Source organism: Lepidochelys kempii, chromosome 11 (assembly GCF_965140265.1).
Source record: "Lepidochelys kempii isolate rLepKem1 chromosome 11, rLepKem1.hap2, whole genome shotgun sequence".
Lineage (NCBI taxonomy): Eukaryota > Metazoa > Chordata > Testudines > Cheloniidae > Lepidochelys > Lepidochelys kempii.
Genome location: NC_133266.1, coordinates 75,617,701 through 75,641,104, shown reverse-complemented (window position 1 = coordinate 75,641,104; position 23,404 = coordinate 75,617,701). Strand labels below are relative to the sequence as shown.

At 52.1% G+C, this 23,404-nt stretch overlaps 1 protein-coding gene and 1 non-coding gene across 2 annotated transcripts; both read left to right on the top strand.

Annotated features, from left to right (window-relative positions):
• The first annotated feature begins 5,810 nt into the window (after positions 1-5,810).
• On the top strand, positions 5,811-14,504 carry LOC140895269 (small ribosomal subunit protein bS16m-like). The gene is made up of 5 exons (XM_073304715.1): positions 5,811-5,910; positions 9,234-9,400; positions 11,839-11,869; positions 12,257-12,517; positions 13,337-14,504. Exons 1-5 carry the CDS (start codon positions 5,811-5,813, stop codon positions 13,471-13,473), a joined length of 696 nt encoding a protein of 231 aa, XP_073160816.1. The 3' UTR covers positions 13,474-14,504.
• A 4,359-nt stretch (positions 14,505-18,863) lies between these two features.
• TRNAS-CGA (transfer RNA serine (anticodon CGA)) lies at positions 18,864-18,945 on the top strand. The gene has a single exon. It is a non-coding gene; the product is annotated as a tRNA-Ser (tRNA).
• The last annotated feature ends 4,459 nt before the right edge of the window (positions 18,946-23,404 follow it).

The window sequence follows — 23,404 nt, the reverse complement described above, 5'->3', positions numbered from 1 at the left end:
CCGATCTGGGCTCCACGTGGGAGTGAGCAGGGGGCTGCTGAGACACACACAGACTGCTGGGCACGCACGGACTGTGGCTGGGGAAGGGGCTGCCAGACCTCCCTCGGGTGACCAGACAGCAAGTGTGAAAAATCGGGACGGGGGTGGGAGGTAATCGGAGCCTATATAAGAAAAAGACCCAAAAATCGGGACTGTCCCTCTAAAATCAGGACACCGGGCCACTCTAGACCTCCCCCACAGACTGCCACTGAGTGAGTGGGGGGCAGTTGCACAGACCTGCAGTGACCACACGGATTGTGAGGTTTGCTCCCCTCCTGTCTCCAGTGGGGCTGAGGTTTCTCCCTGAGCCTGCTGAGCCCTGTGGCCCTTCCCAGCCACGCCCGTGGGAGCAGAAAACACCGAGAGACCAGGCCGGGGAGGTCATATGGTTTATTGGACCCGCTTCTGTTGGGGAGAGAGACCAGGGCCTGAGGATGAGCTCTGTGGAGCTCGAAGGCTTGACTCTCCCCAGCAGAAGTTGGAGAATGAAAGAGATTCCCCTCCCCGCCTTGTTTCTCTAATCTCCTGGCACCGACCTTGCAAACAGAGAACTCTGAGGCAGTTCAGTGCTTCCCACCGAGCCCCAGGAGCCCGTATGTAACACGGACGTTGCACTCATTCAAACAGTGCCTAGCGCAGCTGGGGGACGGGCTTCAAGCTGCTGCCAGCCACAGCCCCTTCTGTGCCCCAAACCGGGGGCGACTGCGCCTACCGGCCAGACCCCTCTGTTCCAGAACGGAGGTGCCCTTTGGTCTCTCAGCCCGGCGCTCTCACACAACCACAGCAGCTCCAGTCACCAGGTCCCCTCTTGGCGCAGTGGGAGGGGGCAGCAGGACAGAGCAGGCAGGCCACCGAGGGGGAACTGTACTCCAGGAAGCCGTGACTCTGTCAAGGATTTAGGTGTCATACCGGGCAAGCCACTCAACATCCGCTCCTGGTGCGATACTGTGGGGAACAGGGCCAAAGCCATCAGTGATGACGGGGGGATTTTCTTGGTTTTTCAATGGTTTGCGTGCCTCAGTTTCCCTGGGTGCTGTTTGTTTAACGAGGTGGCACTGGTGGGAGAGGTAGTTTGTTGTTACAGAGGACCAGCGGTGATCTCTCCTGTCGGTTGGGCCCTCAGGCAAAGGCCTGGAGAACGGATACCCCAGCGACTGGTGAGCGGGAGGCCCAGCTTGGAAGTCACAGCCAGGTCGGGCCAGTAGTAGGACAATGGGCTGAGGAGAGAAGACCCGGTGACTGCTTCCAGCCAGGGGGAAAGAAAAGAGGGAGGAGAGGAGAGGCTGAGATAGAGGAGACCCAGGCAGCCTGTTCACCTGGGACAGAAGACAAAGGACACAGGCTTGTGGGAAGGTGATATCGGACGCTTAGCTGGAAGGAGGGAGCTTCTGGACTGGGGAGAGAAAACAGCCAGAGCCCACATGGGTGCAGGAGAGACCTAGATGGACTGTGCAGAGGGAGATTAGGCCTGAGGCCCTGAGAGTTTCCTGTGCTGTGTTCAGACGCTCAATAAACCCCTCTCTTTTACGCTGGCTGAGAGTCACGGCAGTCTCGAGATCGGGGTTGCTTTCTTCCCTCTGGGAGTAGAGGCCCCAGGGGTCCAGAGTGAGGGGACTCCCTGAGGGGGCCCACGGCAGACAGGCATGCTCAAGGCTCAGAGAAGAGGGGTTGCAGGAGGCGGAAGGGCCTACGGCTTAACCCTCGAGAGAGTGGATCTCCGAGAAGGGCTGTCACACGGAAGGGGGTTCCTCCCAAGGACTGTACGAGGCTGAGAGAGAGCACAAGTCCTGTGAGTCCGTGACGCCATCCATGGATAGATAAAGAGAGGATGGAAAGGGAGCTGATTCAGCAGTGGGGAGACTGACACTGGAATATTGCATCTCGTTCTGGTGTCCACATTTCAAAAATAACGTTAAAAAAAACTGGAGAGGGTGCAGAAAAGAGCCATATTTGAGGGATGGAGAAGACTTATAAGGAGGGATTGAAAGACTCAGTCTGTTTAGTTTTTAAAAAGATGGAGAGGTGAGCTGATGGCAGCCTGCAGTGCCTTCGCTGAGAGAAAACACCAAGTATTTAAAGGGCTCTTTAGTCTTGCAAAGAAAGGCAGAACAAGAACCAATGGCTGGAAGCAGAAATCAGAAAAATACCATTAGAACAAGGCAGAGATTTGTAAGAGGGAGGGCGACTCATCACTGGAACAAACTGGCAAGAGAAGTGATGGATTCTCCATCTCTTGATGTCTTCCAGTGAAGACTAGATGCCCTTCGGGAAAGTGCTTTCATCAAAGAGCAGCTCTTGTGACACACGGGAGGGCTGGGAGATGCAGGGCGTCATATTAGATGCTCCAATGGTCCCTTCTGGCCTTAAGTCGACTAATTTATGAAAAACTGGTGGTTTATTGTATAGCCGGCTCCATCCCCCGACTCACCAGTCATTGAGTGCGGAGATCCGGGGGCAACAACTCCAAGCTCCAAGAGGCTGGGCAGGGGCAGGACATCAGCTGGGAGGGGAGGGGTGGGGGGGCAGTGACATCACAAAGGCCTTTTGCAGGACCTCCGCCCATTGGGCAAAGGAGGTGGGGAGGGGGTGACCTCACAGAGAGACCCCGACATCAGCGGGCAGGGCCGAGGTGCTGGGCCAGGGCAGTCGCTGAGACCCCCCCGGCTTTGCTGCCGCACGTCTCCTTCTCCCGGTCTCCCCTCGAGGACGGGGAGAGAATTAGGATTCACGTCGTAGCATGAGGAGGAGCCTCTGTGGAGTTTTCTCCTTTCCTACCCCTGGTTGTGCCAGAAAACGAACGTCTCTTGGACAAGGTCGGAGGCTGCGAGAGGTTTGGAACCTGTTGGGTCTGATGCACCTGCTCCAGGCAGGATTCTCGGCACAGAAAACACTGGCTTAAGGGGGCAGAATGTGATTTTCTACCGAGTGCTTTGACGCTTGGAATCACTGGGGACCTTGGGGTTTATCCTTTTGGGTTTCCCTTTTCCTCTTTCCTCCCTCCTTTCTCCTCTTCTCTTGCTTCTTTTTTCCCTGTTTCCCTCTCTCTCCCAAGGAGGGGTGTCTGTGGAGGGTGGGCAAGTGGGGGTTGCTCTCATCGCGGGAGGTCCTCACAAAGAGGTGGGTCTGGATCTGAGAGCGATCCGCTCTGATGGTGACCTGGCCGTCCTGTGGGACCTCTGGTGAGACCTCTCAGCTGCCCGCCCCTCAGAGTCCCAGGGCTGGTTGGCCGAGCGGGGGCTATCGACAGCGAGGAGACTCAGGTCCTTTTGGTCTCGTTTCAAATCAGGCAAATAAGTCGCAATCAATTCAACGTATGGGATTAATCTTGCTGCTTCAGGGGCGGAAGGAGGCAGGGTCTTGGGGGAAGGGGTGGAGTGGGGCGGGGTCTGGGGCGGAGGGGGGGTTGCCCCGGGCCCGCACCCCCCTCGGGGCAGCTTTGGCAGCAGTATTGGTCCCACCCCGCGGCAGTGTCTCTCTGAGGTGTCAGAAGTGCTGTGAGCAGATACATCCGGGCTCCGTCTGCCCCCAGGCCTCGTTGTGCTAGGAAAAGACTCAGGGTATGTCTACACTATGGAATTAGGTCGAATTTATAGAAGCGGTGTTTTGGAAATCGGTTTTATATAGTCGAGTGTGTGCGTCCCCACAGAAAATGCTCTAAGTGCATTAAGTGCATTCACTCGGTGGAGCGCTTCCACAGGACCGAGGCAAGCATCGACTTCCGGAGCGTTGCACTGTGGGTAGCTACCCCACAGTTCCCGCAGTCTCCGCTGCCCATTGGAATTCTGGGTTGATATCCCAATGCCTGATGGGGCTAAAACATTGTCGCGGGTGGTTCTGGGCACATATCGTCAGGCCTCCGTTCCCTCCCTCCCTCCCTCCGTGAAAGCAAGGGCAGACAATGGTTTTGCGCCTTTTTTCCTGAGTTACCTGTGCAGACGCCATACCACGGCAAGCCTGGAGCCGCTCAGCTCACCGTCACTGTATGTCTCCTGGGTGCTGGCAGACGTGGTACTGTATTGCTACACAGCAGCAGCAACCCATTGCCTTGTGGCAGCAGACGGTGCAATAGGACTGGTAGCCGTCATCGTCATGTCCGAGGTGCTCCTGGTCGCCTGTGTGAGGTCGATCAGGAGCGCCTGGGCAGACATGGGCGCAGGGACTAAATTTGGAGTGACTTGATCCGGTTATTCTCTTTAATCCTGCAGTCAGTCCTATAGAACCATCTTATGGTGAGCAGGCAAGCGATACGTATTGCTCGCAGTCCTATTGCATCATCTTCTGCCAGGCAGGCAAGCGATGAGGATGGCTAGCAGTCCTATTGTACCATCTTCTGCCGAGCAGCCATGAGATGTGGATGGCATGCAGTCCTTCTGCACCATCTGCTGTCAGCCAAAGATGTAAAAGATAGATGGAGTGGATCAAAACAAGAAATAAACCAGATTTGTTTTGTACTCATTTGCTTCCCCCCCTGTCTAGGGGACTCATTCCTCCAGGTTACACTGCAGTCACTCACAGAGAAGGTGCAGCGAGGTAAATCTAGCCATGTATCAATCAGAGGCCAGACTAACCTCCTTGTTCCAATAAGAACAATAACTTAGGTGCACCATTTCTTATTGGAACCCCCCGTGAAGTCCTGCCTGAAATACTCCTTCATGTAAAGCCACCCCCTTTGTTGATTTTAGCTCCCTGAAGCCAACCCTGTAAGCCGTGTCCTCAGTCCCCCCTCCCTCCGTCAGAGCAACAGCAAACAATCATGCATCTGAGTTGAGAGTGCTGTCCAGAGCAGTCACAATGGAGCACTCTGGGATAGCTCCCGGAGGCCAATACCTCGAATTGTGTCCACAGTACCCCAAATTCAACCCGGCAAGGCCGATTTAAGCGCTGATCCACTTGTCAGGGGTGGAGTAAGGAAATCGATTTTAAGAGCCCTTTAAGTCGAAATAAAGGGCTTCATCGTGTGGACAGGTGCAGGTTTACATCGATTTAAAGCTGCTAAATTCAACCTAAAGTCCTAGTGTTGACCAGGGCTCAGAGCCCAGGCAGCAGACCCAGCATCCCGACCATGGGACGGTCTCACCCTCTGGATCCAGCCCCCCTCCATCCCCATAGCCCTGGGGCTGCTGCCGCTGTGTCTGTGTGACCCACCCTGGGAAGGGGAGTGCCCCACAGCTCTGGGCTGGAGAACCCTCCCTGGGACCAGGCTGGCTTGGGGGATCATTAATGGGGCTGAGAGCCTGTCACCCCAAGGGCCCAGCTAGGACCTGGCCCCAGCTCTGTCATAGCCCAAAGCCTGTCCCGTGTGAGGGGGGCCCAAGGGCCCGTGGGGAAAGAGCTGAGTGTCCCAGCCCAGGCCCTCGTGGGGCAGTGTCCCGGTCCCAGAACCCCCACCCCACGGGGAGTGACCAGGCCCCTTGGAGGCTGAGAGGAGAAGCTGAGAAGAAGCTGGGCCTGGAGAATGAGCCCCTCGCTCATCCCCGGGAGAAGCCCCTCCAGGCCCTTGTAGGGAACGTGGGGCTGGGCCAGGTGTGAGGGGAGCTGGCCCTGCCTGGGCTGGGTTTTCTCTCTGGATGGAGAGAGGCCCCCAGTCTCCAGGCCGGCCCCGGCAGATCGTGCAGGCAGTAAATTCCCTGGGCAGCAGAGGTCACGGCCCCGTTAGCCCTGCCTGTGGCCCAGCTCCCACCCACTCCCCATCTGGCTCTGGGGGTCAGGAACTTAGAGCAAAGGAATGGGAGGAATAAACACGTTCATGTCTCTGCAGGGATGAGAAGGCCATGTCTCCGCATCCGGTGCCCGAGTCCCCTGAGCTGGAAAAGAGAATCCGGGATTTCCCTCGAGAGAACAATCTCCAGGAGGCTGTGACGGGATTCCTGGGTAAGGGGCGCTGCTGGGGGTTTCTCTCATTGTATTTGAGCAGGGCAGGGGGAGGGATTTGGCCCAGCAGGTTGGGTTATTATCAGTTCCTGTGTGCCCCTATTACTCGTGGATCAGAGCTTCATTCAGAGCACTGTGACTGCCCAGCCCAGAGGGGCCCAGATCCTGGGAGAGCCCTTGGGGTCCCAGCTTCCCTGGCTGCTCAGAGCAGAGCCCAAAGGGGAAGATTTCAGGAGAGCAGATAATTCATAATCATGAATCTGTGCGCCCAGTGCTGTCTCCTGCTCTCTCCCTGGCTTTCTGAGCGCAGGGGCGGGTGCTCTTGGTTAACAGATGTTATCACGGATTCTCAGCCTCCCTGACTGACACCAGCTGAGCATCAGGGCCCTAGTGTTTAAGCACTTGGGGCCACACTTTCAATGGTATTTAGGTGTCTGGTGGGAACCTCCAAAGCACCTAACTCCTATGGACTTGCCTAACCTGCTTCAGCCCTTTTGAAAATCCCATTCTCCAGGCTGTTTCCCTGCCATAGGTCTGGTGCTCTTGAACAGTCCCTGGGAGGAGCTCTTTAGTGTGGCAATCCCTTAAGGTCACACCTTGATTATCATGCACATTGTCACTTTGGATGAGCTATTACCAGCAGGATAGTGAGTTTGTGTGTGTGTGGTTTTTGGGAGGGGGGTGAGGGGGTGAGAGAACCTGGATTTGTGCAGGAAATGGCCCAACTTGATTATCATGCACATTGTGTAGAGAGTTGTCACTTTGGATGGGCTATCACCAGCAGGAGAGTGAATTTGTGTGTGGGGGGGTGGAGGGTGAGAAAACCTGGATTTGTGCTGGAAATGGCCCAACTTGATGATCACTTTAGATAAGCTATTACCAACAGGACAGTGGGGTGGGAGGAGATATTGTTTCATATTCTCTGTGTATATATAAAGTCTGCTGCAGTTTCCACGGTATGCATCCGATGAAGTGAGCTGTAGCTCACGAAAGCTCATGCTCAAATAAATTGGTTAGTCTCTAAGGTGCCACAAGTCCTCCTTTTCTTTTTGCGAATACAGACTAACACGGCTGTTACTCTGAAACCTGTCATTATGCAAGGCACTGCATTTAGCCGTATGGAGTGGAAATCTATCAACTGCATGAAAAAACTTGTACAGATAAAGACAGACATCATCTTCCTTTCCAAATGCAAACAGATGGACATCGTACCAAAAGGACTGAAGGTAAAAAATCCATTACAATCTACATACCACACAGACTATGCCGACAGCTTGTGCCCCACGCTCTCAAAGAAACTGCGGAATCACCTGATCAACATCCTCTACAGCAAACAGGGAAAGATTAAGAATGAGCTCTCAAAAATGGATACTCTCATAAAAAACCAACCTTCCACACAAACTTCCTTGTGGCTGGATTTTACTAAAACTAGACAAGCCATTTACAGCGCACACTTTGCTTCTCTACAAAAGAAAAAGGACACTAAACTTTCTAAACTACTACATGCTACAAGGGGCCACAGCAATGGTTCCCTCAACCCACCTAGCAATATTGTTAATCTATCCAACTATACTCTCAGCCCAGCAGAAGCAGCTGTCCTGTCTCGGGGCCTCTCCTTCTGCCCCTCCACCCCCACGAACATGATACAGTTCGGTGGTGACCTAGAATCCTATTTTCGACGTCTCCGACTCAAGGAATATTTCCAAAATACCTCTGAACAACATACTAATCCACTGAGGTCTCCCTACCAACACTACAGAAAGAGGGATTCTAGGTGGACTCCTCCTGAAAGTCGAAACAGCAGACTGGACTTCTACATAGAGTGCTTCCGCCGACGTGCACGGGCTGAAATTGTGGAAAAGCAGCATCACTTGCCCCATAACCTCAGCCATGCGGAACACAATGCCATCCACAGCCTCAGAAACAACTCTGACATCATAATCAAAAAGGCTGACAAAGGAGGTGCTGTTGTCATCATGAATAGGTCGGAATATGAACAAGAGGCTGCTCGGCAGCTCTCCAACACGAGTTTCTACAAGCCATTACCCTATGATGCCACTGAGAGTTACCAAAAGCAGCTACAGCATTTGCTCAAGAAACTTCCTGAAAAAGCACAAGATCAAATCCGCACAGACACTCCCCTGGAACCCCGACCTGGGATATTCTATCTACTACCCAAGATCCATAAACCTGGAAATCCTGGCAACAAAGCCCGTTGCCAACTGTGCCCACATATCTATTCAGGGGACACCATCACAGGGCCTAATCACATCAGCCACACTATCAGAGGCTCGTTCACCTGCACATCCACCAATGTGACATATGCCATCATGTGCCAGCAAGGCCCCTCTGCCATGTACATTGGTCTAACTGGACAGTCTCTACGTAAAAGAATATATGGACACAAATCAGATGTCAAGTATTATAACATTCATAAACCAGTCGGAGAACACTTCAATCTCTCTGGTCACGCAATCACAGACATGAAGGTCACTATCTTAAAACAAAAAAACTTCAAATCCAGACTCCAGCGAGAAACTGCTGAATTGGAATTCATTTGCAAATTGGATACTATTCATTTAGGCTTAAATAGAGACTGAGAGTGGCTAAGTCATTATGCAAGGTAGCCTATTTTCCCTTGTTTTTTCTATCCCCCTCCCCCACAGATGTTCTGGTTTAACTTGGATTTAAACTTGGAGAGTGGTCAGTTTGGATGAGCTATTACCAGCAGGAGAGTGAGTTTGTGTGTGTATGGGGGTGGGGGGCTGAGAAAACCTGGATTTGTGCTGGAAATGGCCCAACTTGATGATCACTTTAGATAAGCTATTACCAGCAGGACAGTGGGGTGGGAGGAGGTATTGTTTCATATTCTCTGTGTGTATATAAAGTCTGCTGCAGTTTCCACGGTATGCATCCGATGAAGTGAGCTGTAGCTCATGAAAGCTCGTGCTCAAATAAATGGGTGAGTCTCTAAGGTGCCACAAGTCCTCCTGTTCTTTTTCCAGGGAGGAAAGTCACCTGGCGTCACCGCCTCCTGACTCGGAGTCTCAGAGCCTTCAGCACCCCTGCTTCACGTCAGCAAGTCCACCTGAGTTGGACACCCAAGGGCGACTTGTCGGCCCCCAGGGAGCCATGTCCCCCCACTCCCTTCCCCCGAGTGACTCCCCACCAGCACTGTGAAAGCCGGGGGGTTGTTACAGGGCAGCCAACAGGCAGACGCGGGCCAAAGCGGGGCCACCCGCTGCTTTCCAGCAGACCCTGAAATCTTTTGATTGTTTCATGACGAGCAGGATCGTTCCTAGTTTTTATTGTTTTCTCCGAAGTCTGGAACTTGACGGTGCCTCGGCCGAGTGGTCCCCAAGCAGCGAGTTCCCGCGGGGGCCGATGGGAAAAGCGGCCGCGAGACGCGGGCGCGCACGGCGCAGGCGTGCTACGGCTCAGTCCCGACAGTGCCGGCGGGACTCGACCCGCTGCCGCGCTACGGCGGCCCGTGAGGCCCGGATCCGGGGGGTTCAGCCGGCGTGCGCGGGAGCGGGGGGAGGAGCCCGGCTGGGCCTGGCAGCGCCGCCCCTCCGCCACGTAGCCGCGCGCCAGCCGCGAGAGGGGGCCGGGGTCGAGGCCGCCCTGATCCGGCGGCGGGAGCTGGGCCAGCCACGGGGGCGGGCCGCAGCATAAAACCAGCGGTTTTGAATTCCCGACCCCCCCCCACACCCCCGACACACAGAGACCGAGACCCCCCCCACACAGAGACCCTGAGACAGAGACTCCCCCCACACACACACCCCCACAGACCCAGAGACCCCCACACACACAGAGACCCAGAGACAGAGACCCCCCACACACACACCCCCCACACAGACCCAGAGACCCCCCCCACACACAGAGACCCAGAGACAGAGACACCCCCACACACACCCCCATACAGACCCAGAGACTCCCCCACACACACAGAGACACCCCCACACACACAGAGACCCGCACACACGTCCTGTGAACCGGGAGTTCTCGGCTATTTCTTAAACCACGGGCAATTAGCAGCAAGATTTGAGGAGTCCCTGAACCAGTTAATATCCAAGAATAACAATTACTGCAACCCAATCAAGTAATTTTCATAGTGTGTGTACATATAGACACACACACACACATATATTGGGGCTGTCAAGCGATTAAAAAAAATCACGATTAACTGTGCGGTTGTACAACAATAGAATACCATTTACTTTAAATATTTGGCATGCTTACATTTTCAAATATATTAATTTTAATTACAACACAATACGAAGTGTACAGTCCTCAATTTATATTTATTTTTGATTACAAATATTTGCTCTGTAAAAAACAAAAAAATTGTAAAGATTCTTAAACCTTGGGCCGAGCGCTGTTGCTGTTTTTAGAAATCTCACATTGGTACCTTCTTTGCGTTTTGTCAAATCTGCTGTGAAAGTGTTCTTAAAAGGAATATGTGCTGGGTCATCTTCCAAGACTGCAGTAACATGAAACATATGCAGAATGCAGGTAAAATAGAGCAGGAGACCTACAATTCTCCCCCCAAGGAGTACAGTCACAAATTTAATTGATGTCTTATTTTTTTAACGAGCATCATCAGCATGGAAATATGTCCTCTGGAATGGTGGCCGAAGCATGAAGGGGCATACGAATGTTTAGCATATCTGGCATATCTTGCAACGCCGGCTACAAAAGTGCCATGGGAACGCCTGTTCTCACTTTCAGGTGACATTGTAAATAAGAAGCAGGCAACAGTATCTCCTGTCAGTTGTAAACAAACTTTTGTCTTAGCGATTGGCAGAATAAGAAGTAGGACTGAGTGGACTTGTAGGCGCTAAAGTTTTAAACTGTTTTGTTTTTGAGTGCAGTGATGCAATCAGAAAAAACCCAACTGCATTTGTTACACTTTCACAAGAAAGAGTTTGCACTTCAGTACTTGTATGAGGTGAATTGAAAAATACTATTTTTTTGGTTTTATCATTTTTACAGAGCATATATTTGTAATAAAAAAATAATAATATAAAGTCAGCACTCTGCACTTTGTGTTCTGTGTTGTAATTGAAATCAGTATTGAAAATGGATCAAAAAATATATAATAAATTGCAACTGGTATTCTATTGTTATAAGCGTGATTAATCGCGATTGATTTTTTTGAGTTAATCGTGTGAGATAACTGTGATTGACAGCCTTAACGTACATATATAAAATAATACCAAATCCTCAGAACACCAATATAATGGGGAAACGAATTCTTACCTGAAAATGACAAGTGATTTTATGTACTCATGTGGCACTTGTTGGCATTGCCCTAGCAACAAAGCTATTGAAACAGAAAAGCAGGCAGGGTGCGGCAGTGAGGCTGATGCCTAGCAGGGCTACCAGGGGGGAAAAAAAAATCTTTTCATTTTGCCTGTGCTCCTAAGAGGTTGAAAGTTACCTAAACCCCAAAGCATAAAAGTGGGAGTGGGGGCAGGTGCTTTGAAACTTCCATTCCCAGGATCGCCATGGCACATGGGTCATGAGAGACAGAGTCTACAGGCGCCAGGGCAGGGCTTGCAACTAAACTCCCATGTTTCCCTCAGGATTTTCAAACTACACTGGACCCTCACTAGAATGTGGGATTTGGGATCCATGCCAAATCCCGCATTCTAGCGCGTACTGCATTACAGCGGGGACCGCGTTACAATGACAGTTAATGACGGTTACTAAATTTGGGATCCGCAACCACGTTCTATCAGAATTTGTGTTCTATAGACGCGTGTTCTAGCGAGGGTCCGGTGTATAACTTTCAGGTTCTCGTCTCTGTCAACTCAGGCTATGTCTACCCTATAGCACTTACAGCGGCACAGCTGCAGTGGGCTAGCCCCTTGTTCTGTGTTTGGGAGTGGCGGGGATTCCTTCATGGTCTTTTTCCTCTTTCAGGTGCTTTCAAGGGTCATCATGGTGCACCTTGGTAAGTGCAGACAGGGCTTGTTAAGGGTTGCGTGCACACCATGTTGTACTGACAGACCCCAGTTTCTGCATCCCTCTAAATCAATCACAGTTAGTGGAGAATGTGCAGCCTTCACCGCTGAACTCTCTTAAGGGTTGGTAGAGCAAATCTGTCATCTTTATTGTAAATAAATTGCTTTAAGACCTCAGTGTCCTGGCAAGGTACAGACTTCGATTCCATCATGAAGAATAATCTATTGTTGCTGCGTAAGGGCAGGTTACAGCAGTTTTCTTGATTTTTAAATGAAACCAAGCTTTTCTCTAAGGCCTTTGGAATTTTTTGGCTCGACGTCTATACGCATCTGTTTATAATCAAATCGATTGTGACACCTGTTGATCTTCCCTTCAGCTCATCTCCTTATGAAGAATTATCATGGAGGACACGTAGCTATCCGATTGGCTCTTGGTGGTTGTGCCAACAGACCCTTCTTCCGTATAGTGGCCGCATATAACAAGCGAGCACGGGACAGCAAGTATTTGGAGCAAGTGGGCTGCTATGACCCACTCCCAAATAGCCACAATGAAAAGCTTGTTGGCTTGAACATCGAGAGAATCAAACACTGGATTGGTTGTGGAGCACATGTCACAAAACCGGTTGAAAAACTTCTAGGTAACTCAGTGTGTTTTCCAATCTGAACTATTTGCTTATGTCTCTTAAAAGACAATAGGTTTTCCTTGGTGATCCTCCGCATACTTGGAGTGCCAAAGACTCTTTCTTCATTTCTTTGCATGAATCCTTGAGAATATGTATATATGCAGTCACCCTTCTTTTGGCCACAGGAAATGGGATGTTTCAGAGTCGCAGCCTTGTTAGTCTGTATCCGGAAAAAGAACGGGAGGACTTGCGGCACCTTAGAGACTAACAAATTCATTTGAGCATAAGCTTTCGTGGGCTACAGCTCACTTCATCAGATGAATAGAATGGAACATATAGTAAGCAGATCTATCTACACATACAGAGAATCATGAAAAGGTGGGAGTTGCCATACAAACTGTAAAAGGCTAATTAAGATGAGCTATAATTTGTTAGTCTCTAAGGTGTCACAAGTACTCCTGTTCTTTTTGAGGAAATGGGAACGGGTCTCATTTATGGAGAGGCTGAGCTGGCCGAGACAGCAGTAAAAGGCACTTCAAGCCACTAGAGGGTTAGTGAGACAGACAATTACTCTCACTTCCTAAAAGTCTCATTAACTATTGGAACAGTTGACCGAACGTTGTCGTGAATTCTCCATCACTGACAATTTAACTTGAGATGGCATGTTTTTCTGAAATATATATGCTAAGAATTATTTTGGGGAAGTTCTATAACATGTGTTATATAGGATGTCAGACGAGATAATCACAGCGCTCCCTTTTAGCCTTTGAATCTGTGCATCTAGAACAGTCATATTGCAACTCCAGCTATAAATATCAATCATCTTTCTTTCAGGTCTTTCTGGATTTTTCCCATTGCATCCTATGACAATCACAAATGCAGAAAGATTAAGGAAGCGAAGAGCCTTGAAAGCCATAACAGCTTCTGAGGAAGAAACTCCAGCTGAAACTCCAGCTAAAACAATAATTTAAAAAACCAGGAATTACTACATGATGTTCATAGATGATCAGCCACCCATAGCAGCCATTCATATTCCAGCGTGTTAAGCACAATAAGAATTGAGCTATGTTCAGAGGCAGACGGCTATCCCTGTTACTTGGAGGAACTCGCACATCATTCATTCTAGAGTCTTCCATCCACATTCTGACTCGCTTAAATGTCTTAGGTAAGGCTTGTACCATCCCCGAAGATCACCAACCTCAGACTCTGGTAGACCAAATAAAGCCACTGAGTTTGAGTCATAGAACCATCACCCCAAAAGCCTTAATGCCAATCAGTGCAAATCTCAGAATTGATGATGGGGAGCACATGAGATCTTTCTCAGCCCACACAGTGCAGCGCATCACCCCTTTTAAAGCACTCGACGTAACAAAGCTGAGACACGCTCACTGGTCGATCGCAGTATCCTGCTTATTTAAGAAGAGCACAATACAATAGACCACTCTAGTGCTGACAGAAAAGACGCCTTCCTCAGCTGTTGCTCCAAGATGGCAATCTGCTGCTGTTCCTGCATGTGAGGAAGTTGGTGGGGCTCAAAAGGAGGGCAGCTCACAGCAAGAGAAATGGCTGAGAAGAGCTAGGCAAGTTAGAGGCACTTGAGATTCATTGCAGGCCTGTGTGTTGCTCCCTTGGCAGCACACCCATAAGGGTGCAGGGAGAACCATGGAAACTCAGCCAGCTCTCACTTGCCAGGCAGCTGGGAATTGGTTACATTTTTAATGGAGAAGTAAAATCTGAGCAAATGTATACATGGAACCAAAGAAAAATAAGATCTTTTGGGTGATACCTGAAGTCCTGCCTGAAAAGGTCCAGGCAGACATGGCTGGTTTGGATTTTGCCTATTAGTACATTTAAACCAGGGGTTCTCCGAACACATTTTTTGGTGGCCTCGGACTGTGACCCACCAATTCTTCCTGGTGGCCGCACTGACACTTTTCCCTAAAATACGTAACTGTAGGAAAAACAAATAAATATGCACAGACACGTGTCCAAATCCTTGTAATTTATTGATGTAGGGTTTTTTCAGACTCACAAATAATATGAAAAATTATATTTGTATGTTGACTATTGCTTTTCGCAGCACACTCAGTAGCTAGCTGGGAGTTTGTGAAAAGTGATATTAACAAACATACAAGTATCACTTTTCACAGCCTCCCAGGTAGCTAGTCAGTGTGCTGTGAAAAGTGATACTTGCATGTTTCTTTGTTTCGCTTTTCTCAGCAAGCCCCAGGTTTGGAGAGGGAGGCAGAAGGGGTCTGGGGCAATGGGGGGGATAGAGGTGGAACCAGGGAAGGCAGTGGGTGCTGGGGGCGATAAATGGGGGTTCGGGGAGGCGGGGAGAATGGTGAGCCCTGCTGCCATATGGCTGGACAAAATCATGTTGTTGGTGTAATGCAGGAAGTCAGATTAAAAAACTCACATTAGTCCTGTCCATGGAATCACAGCACTGGAAGGCCCGTCCTAGTCCCGTCCCCTGCACTCAAGGCAGGACTAAGTACAGTAGAACCTCAAAAATACGAACACCAGAGTTACAGACGGACCCGTCAGCCAGACACCATGTGGCCCCAGAAGTACGCAGTCAGGCAGCAGCGGAGACGAAAAACAAAAAACCCAACAAATACTGAGCTGTGCCGGCATGGCATCGTCCAGTTCGGCACATCGGGGCTGCCTGTCCCCACCCCCACCCACGACTTGCCACGCGGAAGGCCAGCCACGTACAGGTGAAGACGCTGAGGTTCACAGGCACAGCTGTGAGCTCCCGAGAAGGAGTGCTGGGGTCTGCACTAGCCACAGGGGCTGTTTCCCGCCTCTGGCTGGGAGGGGGACAAGCCTGCAACCTTAGTCTCAGTCCAGGAAAGAAGCTCCCTGAGCTGCTGCTGGAACCTGGCCGCGAGCGTCAGCTGCTGGAGCCCGAACTCCTGCCCGCCTGCCGCGCTCTGGAGGAGCGGCTGCGTTTGAAAGGGCCCCGGCCTGCACTGCGCACCCACTGGTGCCAAAGCGCCCCCGGGTGCCTCACGCATCACCCTTGCAGTCAGGGGGCGAGAATCAGAAACTTGCCGGGCAGCCGCTGCAGAGTGTGAGCCCCCGTTCCGAGCACTCCGCCCTGAGGAGCAGCCCATAATGGCTTGGGCAAAGTTACCAACAACCTCCATTCCCGAGGTCTCCGTAATTCTCCTGTATTATCTAGACCAGGGGCTGTCAACAGGCGAACCACGGGCCAAATCCGGGTTGCCAGACGCTTTTGAACGGACCCCACAAACTTGTTATTTACATATTATCGTTATTATTATTTTTTTAAATGATTTTCTCTGCAGTCTGGCCCCTGACTGTACATTGATGAAGAATTTGGACCTTGACAAAAAATAATTGACTACCCCTCATCTAGACCATCCCTGAGCGGTGACTGTTGATCCTGCTAAGAACCTACAATGACAGAGATTCCACAACCTCCCTAGGTAATTTGTTCCAGTGCTTAACTATGCTGGCAGGAAGTTTTTCCTAACGTCCAACCTAAACCTCCCTCGCTGCAATTTCAGCCCATTGCTTCTTGTCCTGTCCTCAGAGATTCACAAGAACAATTTTTCTCCCTCCTCCTTCTAACAACCTTTTATGTACTTGAAAACTGTTCTCCTGTCCCCTCTCAGTCTTCTCTTCTCCAGATTAAACAAACCCAGTTCTTTCAACCTTTTCTCGTCGATCATGTTTTCTAGACCAGCGGTTCTCAACAGGGGGTTCGTGGCCCACTGGGGGTCCATGAACCCGTGGCTAAAATCCAAAGCCCGAACCCCAGCACCTCCCACAGGGCTGAAGCCGGTAGCAGCAGGGCTGAATTCTGGAGCCCCGAGCCCCGGTGCTCCCCAAGGGACAGAAGCCCTGAGCCCATGGGCAGAATTGGGGGAACACAGGGGTGTTACACCCCTCCCAAACTACAGTGCAAGAGCAGGGCAGTCCTGGGGTAGCTCCACACCCCCCCTCCACCACCTCCTCTCTCCACCCCCTGGCTAGGTCGGAGGTGGGAAGCCAGAGTCTGGCTGCGTGGGACAGCTGCTTCCTGGGCGGGGTGACACGGCTGCTTTCTGGCTGGCAGAGCCCTCAGGGTACAGGGAGCCCAGGGGAGCCCTGAGAGCACACAGCCCCTAGCTACCTCCTCCCTGCACCCTGAGCTACCCCCCTGCACACAGCCCCTAGCTATCCCTTTCCCTTCACCTCAAACTTTTTGAGCTGAGCCCCCCCACCTTTGAGTTATAATTTTTGATTGTAGCCCCCCCAAAGTCCAGACAGGCGGGTGGCCTGCTGAGGTGAGTCAGGGGGTGGATGTAGCATACCCTCCCCAGACCCCGACGTCGGAGCTGGCTTGAGCCTCACTGGCCCCTGCCCACCCAAAACAGAAGTCAAACTATACCTATGCAAACTTGTTTTCCCCCCTTTCCCCGGCCCAGAGCCTCCCCCTCCCACACTGGGCCCTGGAGATTTTAATGGCATGTTGTGGGTGGCCTCAGAAAGAAAAAGGTTGAGAACCCCTGTTCTAGACCTTTAACCATTTTTGTTACTCTCCTCTGGACCTTCTCCAATTCGTCCACGTCCTTCCCGAAATATGGCGCCCCGACTTAGACACAATACTTTAGCTGAGGCCACATCAGCATGGAGTAGAGCAGAAGAATTACGTCTCGTATCTTGCTTACAACACTCCTGCTAATCCTGCCCAGAATGAGGTTTGCTTTTTTTGCAGGTGTTACACTGTTGATTCATATTTAGCTTGTGGTCCACTCTGACCCCCAGATCCCCTTCCGCAGTACTCCTTCCTAGGCTGTCACGTCCTGCTCTGTATGTGTGCAGCTGACTGTTCTGTCCTAAGGGGAGTACTTTGCATTTGTCCGTATTGAATTTCAGCCTGTGAACTTCAGACCATTTCTCCAGTTTGTGCAGATCATTTTGAATTTTAATCCTATCCTCCAGAGCACTTGCAACCCCTCCCATCTTGGTATCATCCGCAAACTTTATCAGTAAAAAGAAAAGGAGGACTTGTGGCACCTTAGAGACGAACCAATTTATTTGTGCCACAAGTCCTCCTTTTCTTTTTGCGAATACAGACTAACACGGCTGTTACTCTGAAACCTGTCATTATGCAAGGGGAAATAGGTTACCTTGCAGAATGACTGAGCCACTCCCAGTCTCTATTCAAACCTAAGTTAATTGTATCCAATTTGCAAATGAATTCCAGTTCAACAGTCTCTCGCTGGAGTCTGGATTTGAAGTTTTTTTGTTGTAATATCGCAACCTTCATGTCTGTGATTGCGTGACCAGAGAGATTGAAGTGTTCTCCGACTGGTTTATAAATGTTATAATTCTTGACATCTGATTTGTGTCCATTTATTCTTTTACGTAGAGACTGTCCAGTTTGGCCAATGTACATGGCAGAGGGGCCTTGCTGGCACATGATGGCATATATCACATTGGTGGATGTGCAGGTGAACGAGCCTCTGATAGTGTGGCTGATGTGATTAGGCCCTGGGATGGTGTCCCCTGAATAGATATGTGGGCACAGTTGGCAACGGGCTTTGTTGCAAGGATAGGTTCCTGGGTTAGTGTTTCTGTTGTGTGGTGTGTGGTTGTTGGTGAGTATTTGCTTCAGGTTGGGGGGCTGTCTGGAGGCAAGGACTGGCCTGTCTCCCAAGATTTGTGAGAGCGTTGGGTCATCCTTCAGGATAGGTTGTAGATCCTTAATAATGCATTGGAGGGGTTTTAGTTGGGGGCTGAGGGTGACGGCTAGTGGCGTTCTGTTATTTTCTTTGTTAGGCCTGTCCTGTAGTAGGTGACTTTTGGGTACTCTTCTGGCTCTGTCAATCTGTTTCTTCACTTCCGCAGGTGGGTATTGTAGTTGTAAGAAGGCTTGATGGAGATCTTGTAGGTGTTTGTCTCTGTCTGAGGGGTTGGAGCAAATGCGGTTGTATCGCAGAGCTTGGCTGTAGACGATGGATCGTGTGGTGTGGTCAGGGTGAAAGCTGGAGGCATGTAGGTAGGAACAGCGGTCAGTAGGTTTCCAGTATAGGGTGGTGTTTATGTGACCATCGTTTATTAGCACAGTAGTGTCCAGGAAGTGGATCTTAATCGCGTCTCTGCTAAGGCTGCGTCTACACTCCCCCTTGTGTTGGTAGAACGTATGTGGCTCGGGGAGTGAATAAGCCACCCCCCGAGTGACACAAGTTACACGGACCTAAGCGCCAGTGTGGACAGTGCTATGGTGCTGGGAGAGTTTCTCTTGCCAACATGGCTACGGCTGCTCGTTGAGGCTGGAGAGCTCCCTCCCGTCGGCTTCCAGCCGCTCCAGTAGAGACTGCCACTGGGGGCCACGTCACTCACAGCTGTGAGGGCCGAGCGGTTAAGGCATTGGACTCGAAATCCATTCGGGTTTCCCTGCGCAGGTTCAAATCCTGCTCACAGCGAGGCCTGTGTTTTTGCCACACTTGCTCACCAGGGCAATACATCTCCACCGACCCTGGGACGCTCTCCATACACTCCCCACCCCAGGTAAACCCTGTTCTGCTCCTTTCATGGGGATGCCTGGGATGGTGCCTCACGCTGTGTCCCTGCGGTCTCAGGCCACTGCCCCTCACCCAGCGCCTCCCGGCTCAGCCCCACCCCTGGGTGCTGCTCCTCTCCAGAGCGTGGAAGGAACTGAGCACGGGCAGCCCGTATCAGAGGCCAGGGGAGGCTGAGCCTCCCCCAAAAGGCCGTACATGCGGGGGGGAAACGCTGGGGATGTGGGGCGGGTCTCCCCTCCGGAGGCCCGTGGGCCCATGGTCATCTTTCGAGTGCTGGAAGCGAAGCTCCAGAGAAGTGGGGGCCCCGCCTGCACCCCGCTCCCCTCTGCCTCTTAGCCCGATGCCCTGCTCTTGCTCTGCCTCTTCCCATCCCCCCTCCACCTCCTCCCCCAAAACCTGCACCCCAACCCCCCTCAGCCTTTTCCCCCGCGGCCCCGTCTTCTCGTGCCTCTTCCTGTCCTGCTCCACCTCCTTCCCCAAGGACCCCCCTGCCCCCCGCTCACCGAAGACAGAGAAAAGGGACGGGTGCCTGGCCCCATGGCCCCCGGTAGTCCCCCTACGGGGAAAGGGGCAGAGAGGAGCAAGCAGGGGGTGAGTGGAGTCCTGGGGGAAGAGGCGGAGAGGAGCGAGGGGCAGGTAGGGGGACCTCGGGGGCCAGAGGAGTGAACAGTGGGGGGGCGGGGCCTCGGGGGAAGAGGATGACCGGGGGCGGGGCCTCTGTGGCAGGGCCATGCTCTAGGCCCCGGTGGCCCCCCAACTTCTCGGGGTCATCTGAAACCCAGGATGAAGGTGACACAGGGCCTGGTTCCTCTTTGGGCTAAGATTCCATAACACCTCTCCCTTCCTGGCAGTGTGAAGGGGCTGGACAGGGGCATAAAGCCCTCCAGACACGGCCGGAGACAGGGAAAGGGCCGTCAATGCGGAAGAGAATCAGGCCCAGAGTTAGACAAGGGGTGCAGAGAATATTCTGGATTCTGGTTATTGCACTTCGCCCTTGCTCGAAATGCTTCCTGTATTTTCTCCATTTCACTCCCTGACTCTCGATCTCTGCCCCTTTCCCCGTTTCGTCCTCAGAATTAGCACATTCAGCCAGTTAATCGCAGCAATTCTGCCATAAGACAGCAGCCTGAAATCTCAGCTCTCCCCCGCCCCACGCACGAGACCTGCTGCCAGCTGAACTGGAGAAAGAATGGGGAACGTCTCTGGCAGAGGGTGTGAAACAGACACCCGGAAAAGGTGAGCTTTCACAGGGACTGCTGGGCACGCATGGACTGTGGCTGGGGAGGGGGCTGCCAGACCTCCCTCAGGTGACCAGACAGCAAGTGTGAAAAATCGGGACGGGGGTGGGAGGTAATTGGAGCCTATATAAGAAAAAGACCCAAAAATCGGGACTGTCCCTCTAAAATCGGGACACCTGGCCACCCTAGACCTCCCCCACAGACTGCCACTGAGTGAGTGGGGGGCAGTTGCACAGACCTGCAGTGACCACACGGATTGTGAGGTTTGCTCCCCTCCTGTCTCCAGTGGGGCTGAGGTTTCTCCCTGAGCCTGCTGAGCCCTGTGGCCCTTCCCAGCCACGCCCGTGGGAGCAGAAAACACCGAGAGACCAGGCCGGGGAGGTCATATGGTTTATTGGACCCGGTTCTGTTGGGGAGAGTGTAGCCAGACAGCCAGCCCCCCCCTGCTCAGACCAGCATTGCTGGAAACACAGGAGGAAGCCGGAACAGGGCACTTAACATATATTCCAGCACAGCCTTTGAAGCTGTGAAAGCACAGGTGTGCTGCTACAATGTGCCTCTGGGAACAGATACAAGGATTAAGCTCACAGCAGGCAGAGGCCCTGTGACAGACATGGCTCTTCGCCCCTACTAAATAGAGTGATGCACTCACACCAACGTCCTAGGTGGGAAAATATTTACCCTGATAAAAGAAATGTCCAGTAGTCGACACTTATTGTTTCTCTCCCTTGCAAGTGTAAACTACTCTTGCGAAAGCTGGCATCACCCCGACAGACCAGCCTCAATTTGGCATAAGAAAGGAGAAAGAGAATAAAGGAGTACAGAGGTATAAGTAGGGGACCTACAGCACCCTGATTTTTGAGTGCTTTTCATTATCTATCTGCTGGTCAGATAAGTGACAGCCTCCCAAGGCTTCTGCAGCTGAGAGGGTCCCTACGCCTTGTCCCTTATTCGTCTTTCCGCGGAATTGAGTGACCGATCCTGGCTTGGCACCGCTGGAATCGAGAGATGCAAGGAGGGTAAGAAGCACCCACACCTGATCTCCTATCTTTAGTGTACACATATTTTGAAATAGAGCTCTATACTTTGTTTTCTTTCTTTGGGATTGTGGCTTCAGTTTTGTAACTTGTTTGTGTGTGTAACATCTCTACATTTAAATAAGTAGGCACTAGCAATTTTGAAACCACATGATTAGAATGTAGCTTAATAAATTTTGGTAAACCATTTATGCATAAGCCTGACTTGTTTTCTCTGGTTTACTGTAAAGCAGCCAACACAATTAAAGAACCTCAGCCGTTTTGGCTCTAAAGCCTGGCCATTAGGTGAGAGTACTAAGAGCCTAGAATTGAGTTGTGCCGCCTCCACGGGGCAAACTCTTGGGGCACCTGTCAGTCAATCCTGGCTGCCCGCTGCGAAGGAGCTCTGAGCTCTAGCAGTTAAAGTCACGGGTGTGGAGAGGCTCTTAGTGCTGCCATTGGGGCACCTGTCAGTCAGTATTGACTGCTCGCTGCGAAGGAGCTCTGAGCTCTAGCAGTTAAAGTCACGGGTGGTTAGGACCTTGGGGCATCCGTCAGCCTAGCCCGGGCTGCCCGCCGCGAAGGGACAGTGCGTCCTAGCGGTTAAAGTCACGGATGGTATAAACGGGCATAGCTGGAACCTCACCAAACATCCTTGGCCGTCGGCTAACAGAGAGAGACCAGGGCCTGAGGACGAGATCTGCGGAGCTCGAAGGCTTGTCTCTCCCCAGCAGAAGTTGGAGAATGAAAGAGATCCCCTCCCTGCCTTGTCTCTCTAATCTCCTGGGACCGACCTTGCAAACAGAGAACTCTGAGGCAGTTCAGTGCTTCCGACCGAGCCCCAGGAGCCCGTATGTAACACGGACGTTGCACTCATTCAAACAGTGCCTAGCGCAGCTGGGGGACGGGCTTCAAGCTGCTGCCAGCCACAGCCCCTTCTGTGCCCCAAACCGGGGGCGACTGCGCCTACCGGCCAGACCCCTCTGTTCCAGAACGGAGGTGCCCTTTGGTCTCTCAGCCCGGCGCTCTCACACAACCACAGCAGCTCCAGTCACCAGGTCCCCTCTTGGCGCAGTGGGAGGGGGCAGCAGGACAGAGCAGGCAGGCCACCGAGGGGGAACTGTACTCCGGGAAGCCGTGACTCTGTCAAGGATTTAGGTGTCATACCGGGCAAGCCGCTCAACATCCGCTCCCGGTGCGATGCTGTGGGGAACAGGGCCAAAGCCATCGGTGATGACGGGGGGATTTTCTTGGTTTTTCAATGGTTTGCATGCCTCAGTTTCCCTGGGTGCTGTTTGTTTAACGAGGTGGGAGAGGTAGTTTGTTGTTACAGAGGACCAGCGGTGATCTCTCCTGTCAGTTGGGCCCCCAGGCAAAGGCCTGGAGAACGGATACCCCAGCGACTGGTGAGCGGGAGGCCCAGCTTGGAAGTCACAGCCAGGTCGGGCCAGTAGAAGGACAATGGGCTGAGGAGAGAAGACCCGGTGACTGCTTCCAGCCAGGGGGAAAGAAAAGAGGGAGGAGAGGAGAGGCTGAGATAGAGGAGACCCAGGCAGCCTGTTCACCTGGGACAGAAGACAAAGGACACAGGCTTGTGGGAAGGTGATATCGGACGCTTAGCTGGAAGGAGGGGGCTTCTGGACTGGGGAGAGAAAACAGCCAGAGCCCACACGGGTGCAGGAGAGACCTAGATGGACTGTGCAGAGGGAGGTTAGGCCTGAGGCCCTGAGAGTTTCCTGTGCTGTGTTCAGATGCTCAGTAAACCCCTCTCTTTTACGCTGGCTGAGAGTCACGGCAGTCTCGGGATCGGGGTTGCGTTCTTCCCTCCGGGAGTAGAGGCCCCAGGGGTCCAGAGTGAGGGGACTCCCTGAGGGGGCCCACGGCAGACAGGCATGCTCAAGGCTGAGAGAAGAGGTGTTCCAGGAGGCGGAAGGGCCTACGGCTTAACCCTCGAGAGAGTGGATCTCCAAGAAGGGCTGTCACACTGAAGGGGGTTCCTCCCAAGGACTGTACGAGGCTGAGAGAGAGCACAAGTCCTGTGAGTCCGTGACGCCATCCATGGATAGATAAAGAGAGGATGGAAAGGGAGGTGATTCAGCAGCGGGG